Source organism: Ziziphus jujuba, chromosome 4 (assembly GCF_031755915.1).
Source record: "Ziziphus jujuba cultivar Dongzao chromosome 4, ASM3175591v1".
NCBI lineage: Eukaryota > Viridiplantae > Streptophyta > Magnoliopsida > Rosales > Rhamnaceae > Ziziphus > Ziziphus jujuba.
In genome coordinates, this window is record NC_083382.1 from 15,781,097 (window position 1) to 15,803,322 (window position 22,226).

Genomic DNA, 22,226 nt, shown 5'->3' on the forward strand with positions numbered 1-22,226 from the left:
GAAAGGAGGAGAAAAGAAAATAAAATTCACATATTGTTTTCTCTTTTCTTTTCTTTTTAATCTCTGCACTTTTTTGTTTTTTTTTTTTTTGGTTGGCTTTTTCTTTTTTTCCTTCTGCAATTTTTAGTCTTTCTGCCACTTTTTTCCAACCTCTTTAAACCTTTGAATCCTCAGCTATTTATAGAAAAGGGGAATCCAGATAAAATAATTGAATTTCAATTTTAAATTTTGAAATTCAATTTTAAATTTGAAAATCAAATTTAAATTTTGAAAACTAAATTTGATTTTTGATTTTCATAATTCAACTTTAAAAGTGGATAAAGTGTTTGATTTGGGAATAACCGCTTTCTTTAAATCTCTCTCCTTAAACCATCTCCATTTTATTTTATTTTATTTTATTATTATTAATTTTTTTTTGCTTCAACAAGAGGTTTATTTATTTAATCACCAGATTTTAGTGTAATTACCAGATTTTATAAGTCAGGTTAGGTTGTAAACTAAAAACTATAATTCATTATTAAATAATGCAAAAGCCTAGTATGCAATGTGAAATTATAATAAACATAAAGAGCATCTGTTATTAGAAGATGTGATAACAATAAACATAAATTAGCACTTATAAATGGACATAACAAGCAAAACAAATATTACATTATTAACAGCAAAATATGTTCCTTAATAACATGAAAACATTATTTCTACATGATAGCTCAGTGGCAAAACCACTGTTTTATTAACAGTGATCCTCATTTTGAATTCTCCATCCTCAATGACAGAAGAAAAAAATAAAGTTACATAACACATATAGTGCAAAATATTTAGTTTAATTTTTATTATATCCATAAACAAGCATGCAAACAAACAAGTCCTAAAATTCACTCTTTTGACAACTGCAAAACAAATATTAGAAAGTTGATAATTAAGGTGCCATTTGGTAATATAGTCGGTTTTTAGTTTTCGTTTTTATTTTTAATTTTTTTTAATTTTTCTCTACTTAATTTCGTATAATTTATTTATGTAGTAGTTAGAATTTATTAGACATTTAAGTTAACTATAAAATTAAGGGGAAAAAAAAAGCATAAACACCAAACTTAACACAATCTCAAATTGAGTTGGTTTTTTATTTTCCCTTTAAATTTATAGTTATTTAAAATATCTAATAAATTATAACTATCATTAGTTAATATTTAGTATAAATAAATTACACATAATTAAATAGAAAAGAAATAAAAAATAGAAACTAAAAATGAACTATTTTACCAAATGGCTACTAATTGTTTTCAAGGATAAACTTCAATTAGAGACCTTAAGCCCAAAATGGGAGTTATCTTATAATTCCTGAACCCGGCATCAGAGAAGAGCTTAGTCCACTCTTTCTCATTTCTTTCTTTTCCTGTGACCAAAACCATCATTAGCATATCAAAGAAGAGTTGGGTTTCAATTGTTTCTTCGTCCCCTTTCTTGTTCTCCATCATCATGTCTATTATTATCACTTTTCCTTTGTTTCCTTTGCCTGTAATTGCTTCTTTGCATTTCTTCAATATTTTCACACTTTCTTCATCACTCCAGTCATGCAATATCCACTGTTAGGAAACCAAGACAAGCAAACACTTTTCATGAGTATATTCTAAATCCCTAATGGATATATCAATGAAAGGATATAATAATTAATACCTTTGTTTGGCCATATTGAATCTAAATATTTTCTATATATTAATCACTATATATTATTTAAAATTCAAGTGATCTTATTAAAATTTTGTCAAACTATAGTTGCAAGTGCAAAGTGCCGTAGTTATTTAAAGTCTTTATTTGAAAAAAAATAATAATTAGAAAGTATAAAGAGAAGTTACATATTGCATATGCCATATAGCATATTTTATTGGGCTGCGATTTGAGAAAAACAAAATGAATGGTTTTATGGATTGCTATATTAATTTTGCCATAACAAAGTTAAAAAAAAAAATTAAAAAATAAAAAAAAATAAAAAATAAAATAAAAAAAATAAAAAAGAAGCTCTTCAATGGTTATGTTCATTTACTTTGTCAAAATGATGTGGCAAAAAATAAGATAGACATCATTAAGGAGTTGTAGACGATCTGTTAGATTGTATAACTCATTAAAATAATCTTCATCAAAATATTTTTTAAAAGGAAACAATTAATAAATAAATTATTATTTTTTTTAAGGAAAAAAATGTAGATATTATTAATTAATTGAGGTTTGAATAAAATCATTAGAGAATGATTTTTCGGTTGAATATCAATCAAGTATATATTTATACCACATATACTAGAAGTCCTTGCAATTCATATATCATATAAAAACAATTCACAGAACCATTAAAGATATTCTAACAAACTAAGTTACTTAAAAAAATGGTGCATACTCTATGTGCGTCGGATGCATGGAAGACTTTCTCTAAATATAATTTTATCAAGCATTACATCAAATACCTGGTGCGATTTTAAGTGTAGTCCTTTTATTATTATTACCAGATTTGTTAACTAAATATTGACCAACAGTATTTAATTTTCTTTCTTAATCTAATTACGTATCCATGTATTTATTCTATATCAAATTATCAACAACTTTTTTTTTTTTTTTTTTGAAAAAAAGGTTGTCAACAATTAACATGTAAGTTTTGGTATCCAAAATTTTCATAAACAAATTTAGGGATACATGATATAAATTCAAGTCAGTGTTTAATAATAATCTCATCCTACTATATTAATATCTTAAGTATATATTTGGTAACTCTAGTATCTAAGACCTTAAAATACAACCAAAAAAAAAAAAAAAAAAAAAAAAACAAAAAAAAAAAAAATCAAATATGTCGAGTAAGTTTGACCTTGAGTAAAATTGCATCTGCAGGAGGAACAGCTTCAAACATGTCACCTCCAACATACTTCACATTGTTGGCTCCTTGCAAATCAGCAACAACATGCGGTAGATCAAACACAGTGCATTCAGTATTAGGAAATGCTTTAGGAATGGCCTTGGCCACAGTTCCAGTTCCACCTCCAACATCAACCAAAGACTCCAAGCCCTCGAACACATCTTTACACTTGTCGATCACCACCGCCGTGACTAGACGAGCATCGCTGGCCATGGCGTCGTTGAAGAAGTTGCCAATATTTGTGTCATGGCCGCCATATTCCCAAAAAGGCATTCCATGGCCAATATTTGCAAGTATGAGACCTTTTCTTTTTCGAGTAATTAATAGGTCGAATAAATTAATAATAATTCCAAACAATAATTGAAGGGGTAGAGCGAGGCGACTTTTTGTTTTTTATTCTTAGGTTTATTTTTTGGTAAATAGGGATAGATGTAAGTTTGTTTTGTTTTTGTTTTTTTTTTCTTTTTTTCCATGAGCTTCGTTATAAATAAAAATTTTGTGTGTTTTATTTTTATTTTTTGTCTATCCTCCCTATTAATGGTATGGTTTTCTTAATCTTCTAGTTTGGGACTTTTTTTTTTTTAAAATAATTTTGTTTTGTGATTTTTTTCCCCTAGAGGGACTCGATCATTTTTTTTGTTTTGTTTTGACTCACCCCCCTAGATCTTTACATCTATTAGATATGAATTCTCTACCACGACCATATATATCAACATGGTTTCCTGTTATATTACCAATTTACCATATATATCAACGTGGTTTCTTGTTATATCGTTTTTTATCTCAACTTTTTTCCCCCCTTCTTCTCTTCTACGTGGTTCGTCTGTTGAATTGTTTGTTTCAATCAGACCAAAAAAAAAAAAAAAGGTATTATCAAATATTCATTATATTTAAATATAAATGGCCATCCAACATTGCCCACCCAAAAAAAAAAAAAAAAAAAAGAAGAAGAAAAGAAAAAGAAAAAAGGCCATCCAATTATATGATATATATTTTTAATGATTTGTTGACCTACTTGATAGACATGATAATTGTAATATTCAAATTGAGGATTAAGATAATAATATATATGATGAAAGTATTTATTGATGGAAAATTTAAATTAGTTAATTTAAAAGATAACACTTTACATATATATATATAGATATATATTATCACACTGATCATGCATGTTGATATTAATCATAACTTAAAACACATCACTATATACTCAGCACAATTTGGAAATACATAATCAAGATTTGACAATTATTTTTTAATTTGATCCTCAAGATTTGACAAATTTTGATATAGTAGCTGTGGAATGATGGGTTATACTGTACAAGTAGCTGCCGACAACACCTCTTTTACTTCTAGTAACTGAACAATATATCGGCTTTTAGTTAGAAGAGTTTTCAGTTCTCATCAAATATGTTTTGGCTTGTGAATCAGATGGTTTGGAATGGTTAAAAAGTTGTAAGCTCATCACTTTAAAAGTAGGAGATCTATGTCAACTATCTCATATCATCTAGAGTGCAAGTGATGTGGCAACATGGGATTTTATTATTTTATTATTTTTTAATTGTTTAATTTTTAAAAAATTACTTATTCATATTTATATTATATTAATTTAATTTTTAACTAATAAAAACAATAACACTGCAGTCATTAAATATTTCACTCTATCTTGTTTACCAAATGATGTGGTGGATATAATGGTTGATAAAAACCTAAATCCTTTATTATTTGGTAAACAAAGTTTGATTACATAATTTAAGTCACCTTTGTAGTTTTTTATTTTATTATTTTATAAAACTATAACTTGTGTATGTAACACCATTATTCTACTAAGAAGAACTAGTTGTCAACTATCAACTTAATAATTATCTCTTTATATATGATGTCTTGTCATCAATCAGGGTTTCGTTTCTCTTCTACAACTTGAGCTTTGGTCGAGCTTCATCGACTTGGGAATAAGGGATTAGGGTTCAAATGTTACCATTGGTTTACTTTTAAAATTATTGGTCCTCGTGTCTTTTATTTGTTTGTTTGTATTTCCATTTTCAATCAAACTGTGCTTTTTGTATTGCTTGGTTATTAAGTAAAGCATAGCCATAAGTCCATGGTAGTTAAGGCTCTTGTGCCATGTCATAAGGCCTTGTCATTTAAAAGGCTTTCCATTGGCTATGTTTGCCGCAATAGCTATGAGTCAGTAATCGTTTTGTAAAACAATGCATTTCGTCTTTTCTATTTCTATCCAAATCCATATTCTACGGGTTGGATTGAAAAGGGATGTAAGTTAAAAGCTACTGAAATGTGAAAGATACATTTCAGCATTGGTGTATCACGTTGCCTCCATTGGTTGACTTATCACTTTCTACGATATTATCCCCAATTTAGATCGCATTTGGTACGCAATTTTTTATTTAAAGCTTCCCAAGAGATCACTCATTCTTGGACTAGTCTTGCCTAAGCATGCTTAATTTTAGAATTCTTTCGAACATTGAATTCAACTACTCTAAAAAGGCTTCATCGTTATGAAAATGACTATCATTACATTTTAACCATTTCCTGATCTATATCCGGATGATGTGAGATTAGATACCAGGTAGCTTGTTAATGCCTCTTGCACCTATTCACAGTAGTTATCACAATCCACCCTCTTTGGGACTCAATGTTCTCACGAATACATTTTCAATTGGGCAAAGGCTTTTATATCATTTGTAACACCTCACCTATACTGGCATACCTATTATTCTCAACCAATATTGTCTTAAATTTAGCTATCGCACTTAGTATGGTTTTTTTTTCTTTTTTTTTTTTTTGGTTCAAAACTTTCCAAAAAGTCATACATCCATGGATTATTCTCGCTTGAGCACATTTAACTTTGAAGTTCTTTCTAAATTTTAAGCCAATCACTCTGAAAAAGCCTTGGTGTTATGAGAGTAATTATCATTATATTTGAACCATCTTTTGATCCACACTCAAGCAATATGAGATTAGATATTAGATAGCTTGCCAATCCTCTTGCACCCACCCACATTGATTGTCACAATTGGCCAGTACTATGTAGATGAGATCATATGTGATATACTTGATTTAGATGCCTACCACCTTCTTCTAGGCAAACCTTGGTAATCGGATAATAAAATGCATCATGATCAGGAAGCAAATAACTATTCTTTTAACTAGAATAGTAGAAAAATAGTCTTACTACCTAGCAAGTCTACCCTTAGCAAAAATCAACTACCCACATTGCCTAAAATATTTAAAAAACTAAACATTTTACCTCCTCAAAACACTAAACCTACCTTACTTAACATCTCTAGAACAAAAATTCATTTATGAAGTTAAGCAAATCAAATAAATTTTTGCAATCATTGCTACTGCTTAAACAATTTTACAAACAAGCAGTAAGACGATTCCAAAACCAATTTAGACTTACTTCACCAATTCAAAACCATTGCTCCTAAAGATCTACCAGACACACTACTCCCTATGAAAGATACACAACATCAAATTGACCTAGTCCCAGGTGTTTCCCTACCCAATTTACCTCACTACCAATGAATTCTAAGGAAAATGAAATTTTGCAAGACACTGTCGATGACTTGTTGCAGACACATTTAATAAAGATGAGCCTAAACCCATTTATTGTAATAGCTCTGATTGTGCTAAAGAAAGATGACTCTTGCAAAATGTGTGTTGATAGTAGAGTCATTAATAAAATTACAATTAAGTACAAATTTCCTATATTAAAACTCAAGGACATGCTTGACAAACTAAGGGGAGTAAAGTTGTTTTCAAAATTGGATTTGAGAAATGCATGCCATCAAATAAGAATCAAACCAAAAGATGAATGGAAAACAACATTCAAGACTTAAGAGAGCCTATATAAATGACAAATGATGCCATTTAGGCTCTGCAATGCACTAAGTATGTAACATCCCGTCTCGAAGTACACCGAAAATTTATAAAAATTAACCAAGGTTGATCGGGTTTGACCGTCGTTGATCGAGAAGGGATCAAATGTTGACTTTTTGATCCTGATGGAATTTCACATTGACTGAGGTACCATTAAAAAGTACATGTTGTCACGAGTTCATAGACTAGTAGCACGTCGAAAACGGAGCTACGGTTGAAAGTTATGAGCAAAACAAGTTGAGATCCAAACTATCCAAGGGGTGTCGGAGTTGACTTTTTGTTCATGCAAAGTTGAGCTTTGACCCATGCATGGTTGTGAAGTACTCATCGATACGAGTTTATAGACTAGCGGCACGTCTGATTTGGACATATGGTTTGAAAGTTGCAGACCTGTGAAGTTTTTCCGAGACAGCATTTACTATTCATGGATCTATATGGGTGTGAACAGTGGTGCCACCTGTCAACAAGGTGGACCCACCCGTGAGTGCACAGTGGCACCCACGGGTGTTTTGACTAGCTGAGAAGGGGAGGGAGGAGAGAGAAGGAGAAGGAGGAGAGAGAGAGAGAGAGAGAGCTAGAGAGAGAAACCCAACTGGCCAACCGCCGTTCACCCATTTCCGGCGACCAGAACAGTACACATGCCACCCCACCTTGATGCCCACCTGAAAATCGGCCAGCCAGCCAAAAATCACGGCCGACCGACAGCCGACACACCCGGATCGAGACTTTTTCTGGATTACTTCAAACCTAGATTTCTCTCCATTCCGACCTCTGTTTGCCTCACTGTCAATCCTGTTGAGTTTCCCATTCCCCGATCTACCTTCCCACAAAAAATCACTACCAGTTGAGTTGTGTAATATTGTTGTTCTAGGAGCACGCGTACATCGTGAAATTGTTCCCTATGGAGGATTTTGGGTTAATTGTGTGCTCGAGGTGAGTAACCCACCTTCAAATTAATTTCGGGTGTTAAATTATATTTATTTTGTGATAATTAAATATTTGGATTTAATATTTATGTGTTAAATATTTAGCAAAATTATATTTAAATTTTTGATGGCACAATTTGAATAAATTGAAATGTATATGTGCATTAAATCATATTTTGATTTTGATAAATTATGGAAATTCATTTTATGAAAATTTGATATTTAAAGAAATTATGAATTTTAACATTATTAATTTATTGTTGAAACTATTATGAGTTTATTTCAAGCAATAAAAATGCATTTATATGGATGTATGAATTTTGGAAATTTTATGGGATTTTAATGAAATTATGCCTATCTTGAATTTTAAGGCTTTAAGGATATTATTTTAAAAATTATGCTTACGCATTTGAATATTGTGGATTGGAAAATTGATGCATTTGAAAGTTGATGGATTTGAAATTGATGGAAATTATGTGATGGATTTATGACGATGATTTATAAAATAATTGTGGAAAATTTACTGGTTTAATTGGATGGAATAAACCCAGTAGTATTTATGAGATTTTGAGATTTGAAAATAAATATATTGATTTTATGATTTTATATGCACCATACACGTACTGGTATTCTTTATACATGGATATGATTAGCGCGCAGGTGGATGTGATAAGTGCGTAGGTAGGTGTGAGTAGCGCACAGGTGATTATGAGGTTGTCCCGTGGTTGCCATCGGATGAGGGTAGACCGCCCCTCCATGGCTGGGACGCTTGTTTGCAGCGACGCGGTGGGACGCCACACGACCGTATGCCGGTTTCTCTCTTTAACCTCCTGTCTGGCGGTACCTTGGGACGCTAGGTACCGTTGGCGCCACTAGTATATAGTGGGTGCATCAAATGGTTTACAGAACATGATTTTCAAAATAAATATTTTGAAATTATATTTAAATTAGAATGTATTTAATGTTGTTTTTATTATTTATTTCAATTGGAGATTTTAATACAAATTTTATGGGATTTTATTATGTTTTTAATTACCTATTTATATTAATGTTTTAACAATGCATTTTATCTTGATTTTATTATTTATATTGATTTGATGATTTTAAAGAGATCTTACTATGTTCTTACCATTTATTTTGAATAGAGGTTTTAATTTGATTTAATTTTTCCTTTGCTTAATTGTTCAATAAATTGATTTATTTTAATTATTTAATTATTTCATGAATTGTTTTAATGTGAGTTTTATTAATATTTCGGTATTAATTGTTATGAAATGCATTAATTATTTAGTAATTGTTACAAGTTATTTTTATTTCAATTTATTTCTTTACAAATTTGGATTCTTGAATTATCGTATTGTATTAGAAAACTATTGACTAATTGTTTTCCTTGGTTTTCGGGGCATATAAATATTGGGTTTTGTAAAACGTTTTAAAAAGGAAAATTTTCCAACTGAGTGAATCATGAGGGTTTTGAGGGAAAATATTATTTTTAACTACCTATTAATTATTTACTTATTTTTTATTAATCAATTAACTAAGTTATTTATCCTTTTATTATTATTATTATTATTATTGTATAGTAGATTGGGTTATTCACTAAAATGATTAGCATCTCATATTTTTAAATTCCGTTTCCTTAGATCCAGGTTAGTCGACGTTGATTGTACGGGGGCGAACTCGACGTCTCAGTTTATTGCCGAAAGTCCAAGAAGCATTTCCTCCATTTTTTTCCTCTCCATCTTGTATTGCTTTATTTGTCATTGTATTAATTTCTTAATTGTTTGTATAATGCTCTGTATATTGATTGGCCACATATTTAGTGAGTCATATATTGATTCCCTGTTGTTATTTTGGAGTGCTGTAAATTTGTGGAAATATATTGTAATAAGGTGGTGTATATTGGTGTGTGTTTTATGTGCAGGGAATTTTGTGGTAAGTCCTACCCTTAGGGGAGATACTGTTGGATTTTCCATTGGAAGGTTCGGTGGTGTTTCCCTGGGATCAGGGCTTGTCTAGGATTCCGATGAGGGATCTTGGACAGGTCCTGCCAAAGTACATCTATGAGATTTATGAACCATATCCTAAAGCAAGTGAGAGGAAAATCTATAGTTGTTTGTTTTGATCACATACTTATTTACAATTGCTCAGAAACTAATCACCTATCACATCTACAATAAGTGTTTTAGATTTTGCATGACAACAAGCTCTATTTTAACCCAAAGAAATGTGATTTCATGAGTCCTGAGTTAATATTCCTTGGTTTCATTGGATTATACATCTATCAATCACTAGCAACATTTTGGAGGACCTATCAATGGCATTCATTCTTAGCTTGCCAATGACTTAAAAGAGGTTTGATTTCATCTTAATAGTTGTTGACAAATTCTCTAAAATGGTACACTTTGTGCGTTGCAAAAAGACCATTAATGTCTCATACGTTGCTAACCTATTCTGTAGAGGAATTGTTAAACTACATGGAGTGCCTACATTTACAACTAGTGACAGGGATGTGAAATTTACAAGCCATTTTTTTGGAGAACCTTATAGAAAATATTTGATACTTTCTTAAACTTTAGCAGTGGCTACCATACTCAAACTGATTGCCCACCTAAATTTGTCAACAAAACTATGGAAAATATGCTAAGAAGTTTAGCCAATGACAAGTCAAAGGAATGGGATTCAAATTTTCCACAAGCTAAGTTTGCATACAATTTAAAGAACAATTGTTCTATTGGCTTATGTCCCTTTTCTATTTTTTACACTAAAGTTCTTAATATAATCCTAGACATTGCAGCTAATCGTAAGAGGGTTGGCAGGCCAACAATAGATTTGGCCAACAACATTTGTTTAATACATAACCAAGTTACTCAAACTTTGCAAAATTCAATACCATAAGCACAGAGCTCAAGCAGATATCCATTGAAAGTTTAAGAATTTTAATCTTGGATACTTGCTTATGGTTCATCTGAAAAAGAAAAATTTCCAGTAGGCACTTACAATAAATTGAAGAACAAAAAAATAGGACACTTTCGAATCCTTAAACTTTGTGGAGATAATTCCTATCAGATTGATCTACCACCAGCTTTGCCAATCTTCTGGACTTTCAACATCGCAGCTCTTTACGAATACTGTCCAACACCTATTCCAATCTTTTCCTCCTCGTTTGTGGTCGAGCTCTCTCATGGTGGAGGGCGAATGATGTTTCCTCGTTGGACCAAGTTTCTGTTTCTCCTCTAGAACTTAAGCTTTGATCAAACTCCATCGCTTTGGGAGTAAAGTATTAAGGTTCAGATGTTATCGTTGGTTTACTTTTAAAATTGTTTTGTCTATTGTATTTCAATTTTTAATCAAATTAACAGTGCATCTTATACTGCTTGGTTATCAACCAAAGCACAATCGTGAGTCAATGTTGTTGAATTAAATTAATATTTGTGGACTTGACATAATCAATTACTCACTTACAGGGCCTATTTATGCCATTAATGGGACTGGCTTATTTTATTATTTTGTAGTAGGGCCCTTGGTCACACACTCTCTATAAGACTCTAGTTGGCCCATTGGACTGGAGGACCAACTCTCTTTATAAGCCCAATGACTTATCCATATTTTTCCTATTATAATTATATTATCAAATTATTATTATTTTATGTGTGTCAAAATTAATGGATAAGTCTGACTTGCAGAGACTATTTAAAGGTCTAGGGCAAGCAAACAAACATATGCCATACGGTATTTTGATATTAGGGTTTTCAGAAATCTGAGAGTGGTTTGAGAGTAGTGTGTCCATAGGCACTACTTTACGTTGTTTCTATTTTGCAGGATTAAAGATCTAATTTATCAATGGCTGCGTTTGGAGGTTAGTAATTTATGATCTATGAAATTTATTATGTATATTTAGATCCATAAAATTTCTAACAATTGGTATCAGAGCACATGGTTAATATGCATAGTAAATTTTTTTGGAGTTTATTGCAGTTAGCATGTGAATATTGATCTGTGTTTTTGCCATTATTATCAGTGTTCTAATATATATATATATATACTCATGGTCGTTTTTGTTTGTTCATAAAATAAAATAAAATAAAATAAAATAAAAATTTATTTGTAAATATCGGGCTTGTTCAAAAAAAAAAAAAAAAAAAAAAAACTGGGTTTTCGGCCATGAATTTCACATACTGATTTTCTGGGTTTTGGACCAAATTAATTTGGGTAAAAGTTTCCCAAGAATAAACGAAACAAACAGCATCAATTTTGACTAAAATTTGCTCGAATTTCTTGTGTTTCCATGGGTTTTTGTTTGTGTTTTTGGCTGAAAATAAACCTAGCTTGGATGTTTATTTTGAGTTGTTTTTGAATCAAATTTGTTTGTGGGAAACGTTGCCCAAGGGAAGACGAAACTAACGCAGCCGGAATCGTCGGAAACGGTGGCCGGAAAGGTGAGATTTGGCTGAGTAAAATCGCGGGTCGCGTGACCCGTTTGGACTGGAACCGGGTCACCCGTGACCCGGTTGGCTGAAGAAGAAGAGAGAAACGACGTGTCGTTCTGGGTGGTTGCTGACGTCATCTGCTGACATTAGCACGACATGTCGTTTGCTGACGTCAGCAGATGACGTCAGCAGGCCAAAAAAAAAAAAACTTATTTATTTTTATTGATTTATTTTTGTTTATTTATTAATTAATTTAGTGATTCAATTGTTCAATTTATTTATTTATTGTTTGTTTATTTGTTTAATTATCACATTCCAATTTTATTAAATTAAATTAAATATTTGTGATTGGAAAATTGGATTGTGTTAGCTTTCCCTAAAGAGGCTTTGTGCCTAGTTAGTATAGTAGTGTGGAATTTTAAGTACTCACCTGTCGTGAGACTTATTTTGTCTGCATTATGTATACCAATATAATGTATGTTGGCATAGTAGATGGGATGTTTTATATTTTCCTATTTCATGAAATTGCCAATATGTTATTTTTCTCCTACTTATTAACCAGGGTCTATACGGGTAACTAGGCTACCCTGTCGGTAGTTTTAGTTGCTTAGTATGACGCCTGGAATGGCAGTGGAAGTTAATTAAATGCCATGTATTGCAGGTTCTGAGTTGCCCTGTCGGTGATTCAGTTCAATGCATTTGATTGTGGTTATTTGGTTGACTGTCACTGGCCCGCGTAAGGGTATCTTTAGTGCTACAAAGACCCTAGCGATATTGATATTTTATGGTTTGTGTTAAGGGGCTGGAAAATAGTTGTTGTTTTATATATATTAAATGCTTTGTTGTGTTTACTATTTTTACGGTTAGTAGCACACCGAATGTTCTGCCTATGACTGTCATGATGAAATTGGATGTGATAAATTATCAGAAATGGAAGAAAACCTTAGTTATGAATTTGACCTTCATGAAATTGGATTTGGCTTTGGAGATAGATCCACCAGAGATACCGACTGATGAGAGTACTGTAGCAGCTAAGAAACTTTATGAGGATTGGAAGCACTCTAATAAGTGCTGTATGATGATGATGGAGAATTACATGGATGGCCGTATATGCTAGTATTCCTAAAGTGGATACTGCAAAGGAACTTCTTGAAAAGATAGGAAAGAAATTATCAAGTTTGATATAAATAAGAAGTATTATTATTTGGACATTTTAAATAATACTTAGTATGATGATGCTTATCAGATAGGAGAAATAAAAGAGTACTTCAATGGAATGTGTGACTACTACAATGAAGTTGGACACAAGAAGATAGAGTGTTGGAATTTAAAGGGAAAGCAAGAGAAGAAAGATAATATTTTAATGATTATTGCTTCCAAACGCCCAAGAGTTAATGACAATTCCTCAATGTTATGGCATAAACGTTTGGGACATATTTCTAGGCACAGAATGGAAAGGTTAGTAAAGAATGGAATACTTCCTAATCTTGATTTCTCCGATCTATCGACTTGTGTTGAATGTCTGAAAGGAAAATTAACTTCTAAGGTTAGAAAAGATAAGATAGCTAGATGTGGAGATGTTTTGGAGTTAATCCACACTGACATATGTGGACCTTTTACACCAACTACTTTGGGTGGTTATAGATATTTTATTACCTTCATTGACGATTACTCTCGTTATGGACATGTTGAGCTTATTCGTGAGAAGTCAGATTCTTTAGTTGCCTTTAAAGAGTTTAAGGTAAAGATGGAGCTTTAAAAGAATAAGAAGATAAAAGTTGTAAGGTCTGATAGAGGTGGTGAGTTTTATGGTAGGTATGATGAAACTGGAAGGAACCCAGGGCCTTTCACTATTTATTTGCGTGAGTGTGGCATAGATGCGCAATATACGATGCCTGGTACGCCTCAGAAAATGGCATAGCTGAGAGAAGGAATAGAACTTTGTTGGATATGGTGCGGTCTATGTTGACAAATTCTAGATTGCCAGATTATTTGTGGGGAGAGGCTTTAAGGACGGCGGCTTATATTTTGAATCAAGTTCCAAGTAAGTCCGTTCCTAAGACACCTTTTGAGTTATGGTCAGGAAGAAAGCCTAATTTGCATCATTTTCGAATATGGGGTTGCAAAGCTGAAGTAAGGATTTATAATCCCCAAATTAAGAAGTTAGATCCTAAAACCATTAGTGGATATTTTGTTGGCTATTGTATAGGATCTAGAGGTTCAAGATTCTTTTGTCCTTCTCACACCACTAGGATTGTGGAATCAGACAGGGCCATTTATTTTGAAGATGATTTTGGGTTTGGTGATAGTAATGGTCCAAAGGAATCTCAATTTAGAGAAGAAAGTGTTTTCATTCCCAGTATAGTTGTTCCTGATAGAGATATTGTTGATCCAGTAGTTGATGAACCAGTAGTTGGTCAGAATGAACTCATTGTTGAAGAGCAGGATATTCCAGCTATTGCAGATGCTAATGTACCCTTGAGGAGGTCACAAAGGACTAGGAGATCAGCTATTCCTGATGACTATGAGGTTTACTTGCAGGAGCATGAGTTTGACATAAGTGATGATTCAGATCCAGTCACTTATGAGGAAGCCATAAGCAGTTCAAATTCAAATTTTTGGTTGGATGCAATGGAAGATGAAATGAAATCCATGGCATCAAATGGAGTATGGGATTTGGTTGAGTTACCAGAGGGTAGCAAGCCTATTGGGTGCAAATGGGTCTTTAAGACTAAAAAGGACTCCAATGGTCAAGTGGAGAGGTATAAGGCTAGACTTGTAGCTAAAGGGTTTAGCCAGAAGGAAGGAATTGATTATACAGAGACTTTCTCTCCTGTATCCACAAAGGATTCTTTTAGAATTATTATGGTGATTGTGGCGCATTATGACTTGGAGCTGCATCAGATGGATGTCAGAACTGCTTTTCTGAATGGTGATTTATATGAGGATGTATATATGGTTCAACCAGTTGGTTTCCAACAAACAGGGAATGGTAATTTGGTTTGTAAGCTTAAGAAATCTATTTATGGTCTTAAGCAAGCTTCAAGACAATGGTATCTTAAGTTTGATGAGGTTGTCATCCAAAATGGCTTTAAAGAGAATGTTGTTGATAGATGCATATATATGAAGGTCAGTGGGAGCAGTTTTATTTTTCTGGTGTTGTATGTTGATGACATACTTTTGGCTACTAATGACACTGACCTATTAGCTGAGACAAAGCAGATGTTGTGCAACCATTTTGATATGAAAGATCTTGGTGAGGCTTCTTTTGTTTTGGGCATCAAGATTGTTCGAGATAGGACTAATTATGTAGTGCAATTGTCTCAGAGAGCTTATATTGATAGAATTCTTAAGAGATTTGATATGCATAATTGTTCTCCTGGAAGTGTACCGGTTACGAAAGGTGAAAAGTTTTCTAAAGATCAGTGTCCCAAGAATGATAGAGAAAGGATGGCAATGAAGAATGTTCGCTATTCTTCAGCAGTAGGTAGTTTGATGTATGCTCAAGTATGTACACGGCCTGATATAGCTTTTGATGTGGGTGTGCTTGGTAGATTTATGAGCAATCCTGGTCCTATTCATTACCAAGCAGTTAAGAAGGTCTTTAGGTATCTTCAGGGTACTAAAGATCATATGTTGACATATCGTCGCACCAATTCTCTTGAAGTAGTGGGTTATAGTGATGCAGACTATAAAGGTTGTGTGGATGATAAGAAATCTACCACAGGTTATATATTTATCATGGCAGGAGGTGCTGTGTCTTGGCGGAGTGCCAAGCAGTCAGTGACAGCATCCTCGACTATGGAGGCAGAATATGTGGCGTGTTATGAGGCTACCCGTCATGCAGTTTGGCTACGGAATTTTATCCGTGATTTAGGAGTAGTTGACTCCATTGAGAGGCCTATTATGATGTATTGTGATAATACCGCAGCGGTGTCTTTCTCCAATAATTTAAAAGGTACTCCTGGTGCAAAGTACATTGATATGAAATATTTTGTGGTAAAGGAGAAAGTTGAAGAGGGCCTCATTACTATTGTTCACACGCCGACTTATAGCATGGTGGCAGATCCACTGACCAAGGCTTTACCGGTAGGCATATTTGAGAAGCATGTGTCCCGTATGGGATTGTTAAGCAGTTGAGACTGCTGTGGGTCAGTGGGAGTTTGTTATGTTTTCTGTAGTAATATCCATGTTGAGAATTATTTATTTCTTTGAATATTTTAATACATTGATGTATGTGGATTATTATTTATTTATGAGATGATTTATTACACATATTATTGCTCCTTATATTTACAGGCCTGTTGAGACTACTAGTCTATGTATATGTGTATGTTGATCCACAGGTGCCATGGTGAATCCCTACTACCTAGTTTGGGTATATTGTTGTATCCTGTCGATACGCAATGTACTTGAATGAAATGGTTTTGTGTGTTGGGGGATTGCACATGGTTAGGTAAATCTCTATTACCTAGACTGAGTTTATGGCATGCAAAGTGCTCAGTTGAAATGGTAACATGTTTTGGGAGATTTACTGAGAGAATCTCTACTGCCTAGTCTAGTATATTGTTGTGCCCTGTCGGTATACTATATATTTGGATGAAATGGCATTATGGTTCGAGAGATTCTATAGTAAGTGAGTTTGGATTATATGATGATGATTATGCAGTCCAAGTGGGAGAATGTTGAATTAAATTAATATTTGTGGACTTGGCATAATCAATTACTCACTTACAGGGCCTATTTATGCCATTAATGAGACTGGCTTATTTTATTATTTTGTAGTAGGGCCCTTGGTCACACACTCTCTATAAGACTCTAGTTGGCCCATTGGACTGGAGGACCAACTCTCTTTATAAGCCCAATGACTTATCCATATTTTTCCTATTATAATTATATTATCAAATTATTATTATTTTATGTGTGTCAAAATTAATGGATAAGTCTGACTTGCAGAGACTATTTAAAGGTTTAGGGCAAGCAAACAAACATATGCCATACGGTATTTTGATATTAGGGTTTTCAGAAATCTGAGAGTGGTTTGAGAGTAGTGTGTCCATAGGCACTACTTTACGTTGTTTCTATTTTGCAGGATTAAAGATCTAATTTATCAATGGCTGCGTTTGGAGGTTAGTAATTTATGATCTATGAAATTTATTATGTATATTTAGATCCATAAAATTTCTAACAAATGTAGCTATAGTGCTCTTGTACCATGCCATTTAAACGGCTTTTCATTAGCCATGGTTGACCGCATCAGTTATGAGTTAGTAATCGTTGTGTCAAACAATGCGTTTCATCTTTTCCATTTGTATAAAGCTTGGTTGTCCTCAAGCTCGAGCCAATCTGTGTTTTTGTCCTTCGTTGTTTAGTTTTGTAAGCTCTAAGAGATTGCGTTTTAATTGAATTAGACTAATTAAGCCTTAGTTTTTTGCTTCTGCTTAATTTTGGTGATTCCAAACCTATTTCTTTTACGACTTCCTAAATCAATATACATATATTGAATATATATATATAGATGGGAGGGTTCTTCGTACAAAGCTTTTTAAAAAATAATCTAGGCCTTTAATTAATATGATCTAATGGCATATATATTCCTTTTTAAAAAACTCTTAAATTCTTTATATCCACATCCAACCACCCTTTTAAGTTTTTTCTATTCCTTAAATAATTTATTTTTTTAAAATGATATTTCTTTCTCTTAATTAAAAATTCTTTTCTTATTAAGCCCTAAACATATTTTTATCTGTTAAAAACCTAACTATTGATTTCTAATTTTAAAAGGTAGAAATCCATCAATGCATTAAAAAAAAAAAAATTGCTCTGAGTTTAGGGTTTATGAAACTCGGTTTTGTTGCTAAAAATTTAAGTTTGCAGCTAACCCTTTACTAACTTGCGTTTGTATGAAAGTGATATAGAAGATTCTTTTCCTTGAGTTGTTTTGCACAAAAGACACTGAAGGACCAATAGATTTTTTAGCTTTTTCATATAGATACAAAATTTGAGTTTATAAGCCAATGGTATTTTAAATAATGGTAAAAATTAAGAAAAAGAGAAAGAGAGAATTATTGGATTGTATTTTTTTTTTCTATAATGGATTCTACCCTTTTTTTTTTTTCTAATGATTCTACCCGTTAAAAGTATATAATTGAGAAATCTTATAGATGAGTTTTGAGGAGAAAGAAATATAGTTGAAGTTTAATTAAGAATGACAAAAATTTTAATTAAGATAGAAAAAATATTGTTTTAAAGCATAAAGTTATTTAAATAAAGGATAAAAGGTTGTTTGGATATAAATATAAAAAATTTAAGGGTTCTGAAAAAAACAAATGCATACTATTAGAACATATTTATTAAGGATTTGGATTATTTATGAAAAAGACTTGTCAACATATTTTGTATGGGAACCTTCTTTTATATATATATATATATATATCAATCACTAAGGTTATTGAACAATATCTTAAAAAAAAAGTTATTTGAATGATATTAATAATAATAATAATAATATAGCATTAATTGTTGAACAACGTTATATACCAAATTTCCTCGAGCTTTGAAGGATGGGCATTAAAATACAAAAACTAAATGTTTATAGATAGACATTAAAATACGAAAAATAAATGTTTATGTATTTAAATATGGAACATAATATCCATGATAAAATTCTTAAAATAAATCTAAAATATTACAAATTATAAAATATATTCAAACGAGCAATTTTGCTCAACCATCTTAATGCACAAATGAGTCACATGCATTTACCAGAAAAAAAATAAAAAAAATGAAGGTGAGTCATAGGCTATCGCTACTTAGAAAATAATAATAATAATATTCTCGATCATGATGCCATTTAGATTCATTGAGATGGCTACAAATGTGTATTGCAATCATACATGCCATCATAGAATAGGACAAATGGTGCATCATGTCATTGGAATCTATTGGAGTTTGGTATGGTTTTGGGTTCACTTGGCCAAGGGTGTTGTACACAAAATGTTAGTCTTGTGCACAACCTTTGATCCGGTTTTTGGCTTGATATTTGGGTGATTTTTGTGTTTGTTTTTGGTATGGTGATATTTAAGATTGTTAGTATTTTTGTTTTGAATGAAGAAGAAGAAGATGAAGAAGAAGAGAAGATGTTAGAGTAGGCCACACAAAACTAGACAGCACACTAATTCATTTTTGCTTTTCATTCATTTGTTGTATATATAGATACAAAACTTGTCTCATATATGTGAGGTGTGTGTGGGACCAAATGAAAGTATTTAAAATTCACAATTTACACATTTCCCACTTAAAATTATCATACATGAATGTTCAACCACCAACTTCACATGTGAGTGCATAATCATGACAAGAGTTGGTGAGATTTTGAATTTCAAAAAATTATCTCCACCTAATCTTGTACCACTATTTTGACAAGATGGAAGGCTAGGATATCTTCATTAAAATTGCTTGAATTTTGGTATGTGGCATGTTGAAATATCAAGGATGAAATTTGGAGAATACCAAGTCCAAAAGAATTGGGTAAGGCCTCCAATTCATCTCAAACCCGTGGGCCATAATTGTTGGAAATCTCAGCAGTTATGCCAACTTGGAACCTACATATCTTAGGCTTCCCAAGGAATTTTTGATTCATTCTTTTTTATATATTTTCATTTACATGTATAATAAACATGTCCAAAAATCATAAACTTGTTCTAAAAGCTCAGAGAACGCTAGCCCCAACAATAGACCTATGTTGCTGGAAACACTGTTTCCAGCACATAACCATTTTACAAAATAAAATCAATACCCAACAAAGAGACAATTCCTAAGCTAAATATAATAAAACTTAGGTATTCAAAAGAAATTAAAAATTCAACAAAATATTTCTTTTAAAGAAAGAAAGACGGTGCAAACCTTGGTGGATTTTGGTTTGCACAAGGTGGCAAGATTATCACCTTTTCAACACTTCTCCTTGGTAATCTTGCTAGAGACATTAAGGAGAGTCCTTAATGCCTCAAATCTGATCTTTCCAAGTAGCTTTGTGAAAACATCCATAAGGTTGTCATTCGAATTCACATACTCCAAAGAGACTTCTCCAAGATTTTCAAACTCCCTCAAGGAATGATATTTCACCGGAATATGTTTTGTTCTTCCATGTTGTATTGGGTTCTTGGCTATTAAAATTGCTGAAGTGTTGTCACATTTGATGATGGTTGGAATTTCTTGAGTATGACCAAAATCTCCCATCAACTTCCTTCCTCATATCATCAATGTAGCCTGCCCAATCACTATTCGAATAGCCAACAAGCTTCAACTCATCTTTTGCTTCACACCAAACTCCATAATCACTAGTGCCCTTAAGATACCTAAGAACTCTTTTGGCACCTTTAAGATGAGTTTGGGTGGGTGCTTGCATGTATCTTGAAAGCATACACACGATATACATAATATCCGATCTAGATGACCACATATAAAGTAAACTACCAATTAAGGATCGATAAAGAGTAGGATTTACCTTTGGTGTGCCATCCTCCTTTTGGTACTTCTCTCCTTGGATAATTGGAGTGCTCATTGGATTGCATTCTTCAAGATTAAATTTATCCAAAAGATCCTTGATGTACTTTTCTTGTGATACAAATATTCCTCTTTGGCATTGCATTACTTCCACACCAAGGAAGTAATTCATGAAACCCAAGCTAGACATCTCAAACTCCTTCTCAAGTTCATGTCTTAGCTTATCCACATTCCTTGGGTCTTTCCACTCTTTCTTCATCAAGGCTTCTTGCACACATGTAGGGTGACCAAGTACAACATTACACCTTTCATAAATCTCGGACAGAGATCTCTCCCTTCTAACACAATCAACAACCTCCAAATCGGCTCCAATGGTTTCTTGGAGTAGATCATCATCCTCCTCATTGTCTTCATCATTGTCATCTTCATCATTGTTGTTTTCAACATTTTTTTCTTTATTTTCTTCTCCAAACCATGGCTCATCCTCATTCACCAATAGCTCCTTCTTAGTTCAATCCCATTTTGCATTCTCATCAATCTTCACATCATCCATCAAGGGCATATCATTCACCAAAGCATTAGTATTGTTTATTTAACCATAACTAGAGTGACCAAGACTTTTATACCAAAGTTGAGAAATCGACTCAACTTTGCCTTTCAAAGCTTGTTCACTATCTAGTAAATTCACCCTATAGCTTTATCTTTCAAGGAAACTTTAAGCATCTCATTTCCAAAAGCATCCGATACCAAACAACCATCATAACCAAAGTTCAAAACATATCCCTTTTCAACCAATTGTGCAACACTCAACAAGTTTTCACACAATGAAGGCACATATAGAACATTTTGGATAAGTTTTGTACCTTTATTGGTGTTCAATGAGATGTATCCTTTTCTTTCTACATCCATGAAGCTTCCATTCCCAATCTTTGCCCTTGTCTTGTAGGAGTGATCAAGCTCCACAAAGTTAGTTTCTTCAAAAGTCATGTGGTGTGAACAACCACTATTTACTAACCAACCAAAACCACTACTTGTAGCTTTAAGGCATGTAGCCACAAAATGGTCTCGGCCTCCTCATTCACAACATTTTCTTGTTGCCTTCCTTGCTTGCATACTTTGCCAACATGCCCTCTTTGCCTACATTTGTCACAAGTTGCATCCGGTCTCCAAAAGCACTTATTTGGCGCATGTCCATGCTTCTTGCAATGGGGGCATGGTGGATAACTCCCACAGTTTTGTTGTTGTCCTCCTTGTTGTTGCCTTGCATTGTTTTTGTTGTTGGAATTGTTGTTGTTGTTGTTCCTCCTTTATTCTTGTTGTTGTTCTTTTTATTATTCTTTTTGCTTTGACTAGACATAACAACACTTTCCAAAGACTTCTCCTTTCTTATGGCTCTTCTTTGTTCGGTTCCTTGGAGGGCATTTGTCAGGACCCGTCCAGAATTCCTTCCCCGGAACCCTAGACAGCCCTGATCCCAGGGAAACCCTACCGAACCCTCCAACGGAAAATCCGGCAGAGCCTCCCCTAAGGGATTTAATTACCACAAACTACCTGCACTGAAAA

At 32.9% G+C, this 22,226-nt stretch overlaps 1 protein-coding gene across 1 annotated transcript; it reads right to left on the reverse strand.

Annotated features, from left to right (window-relative positions):
* Positions 1-823: 823 nt before the first annotated feature.
* Positions 824-21,930, reverse strand: LOC132803558 (probable O-methyltransferase 3). Its single transcript, XM_060816783.1, has 4 exons — positions 21,762-21,930; positions 20,841-21,071; positions 2,852-3,201; positions 824-1,583 (listed from the first exon to the last, which is right to left on the reverse strand). Exons 1-4 carry the CDS (start codon positions 21,928-21,930, stop codon positions 1,281-1,283), a joined length of 1,053 nt encoding a protein of 350 aa, XP_060672766.1. The 3' UTR covers positions 824-1,280.
* Positions 21,931-22,226: the final 296 nt, after the last annotated feature.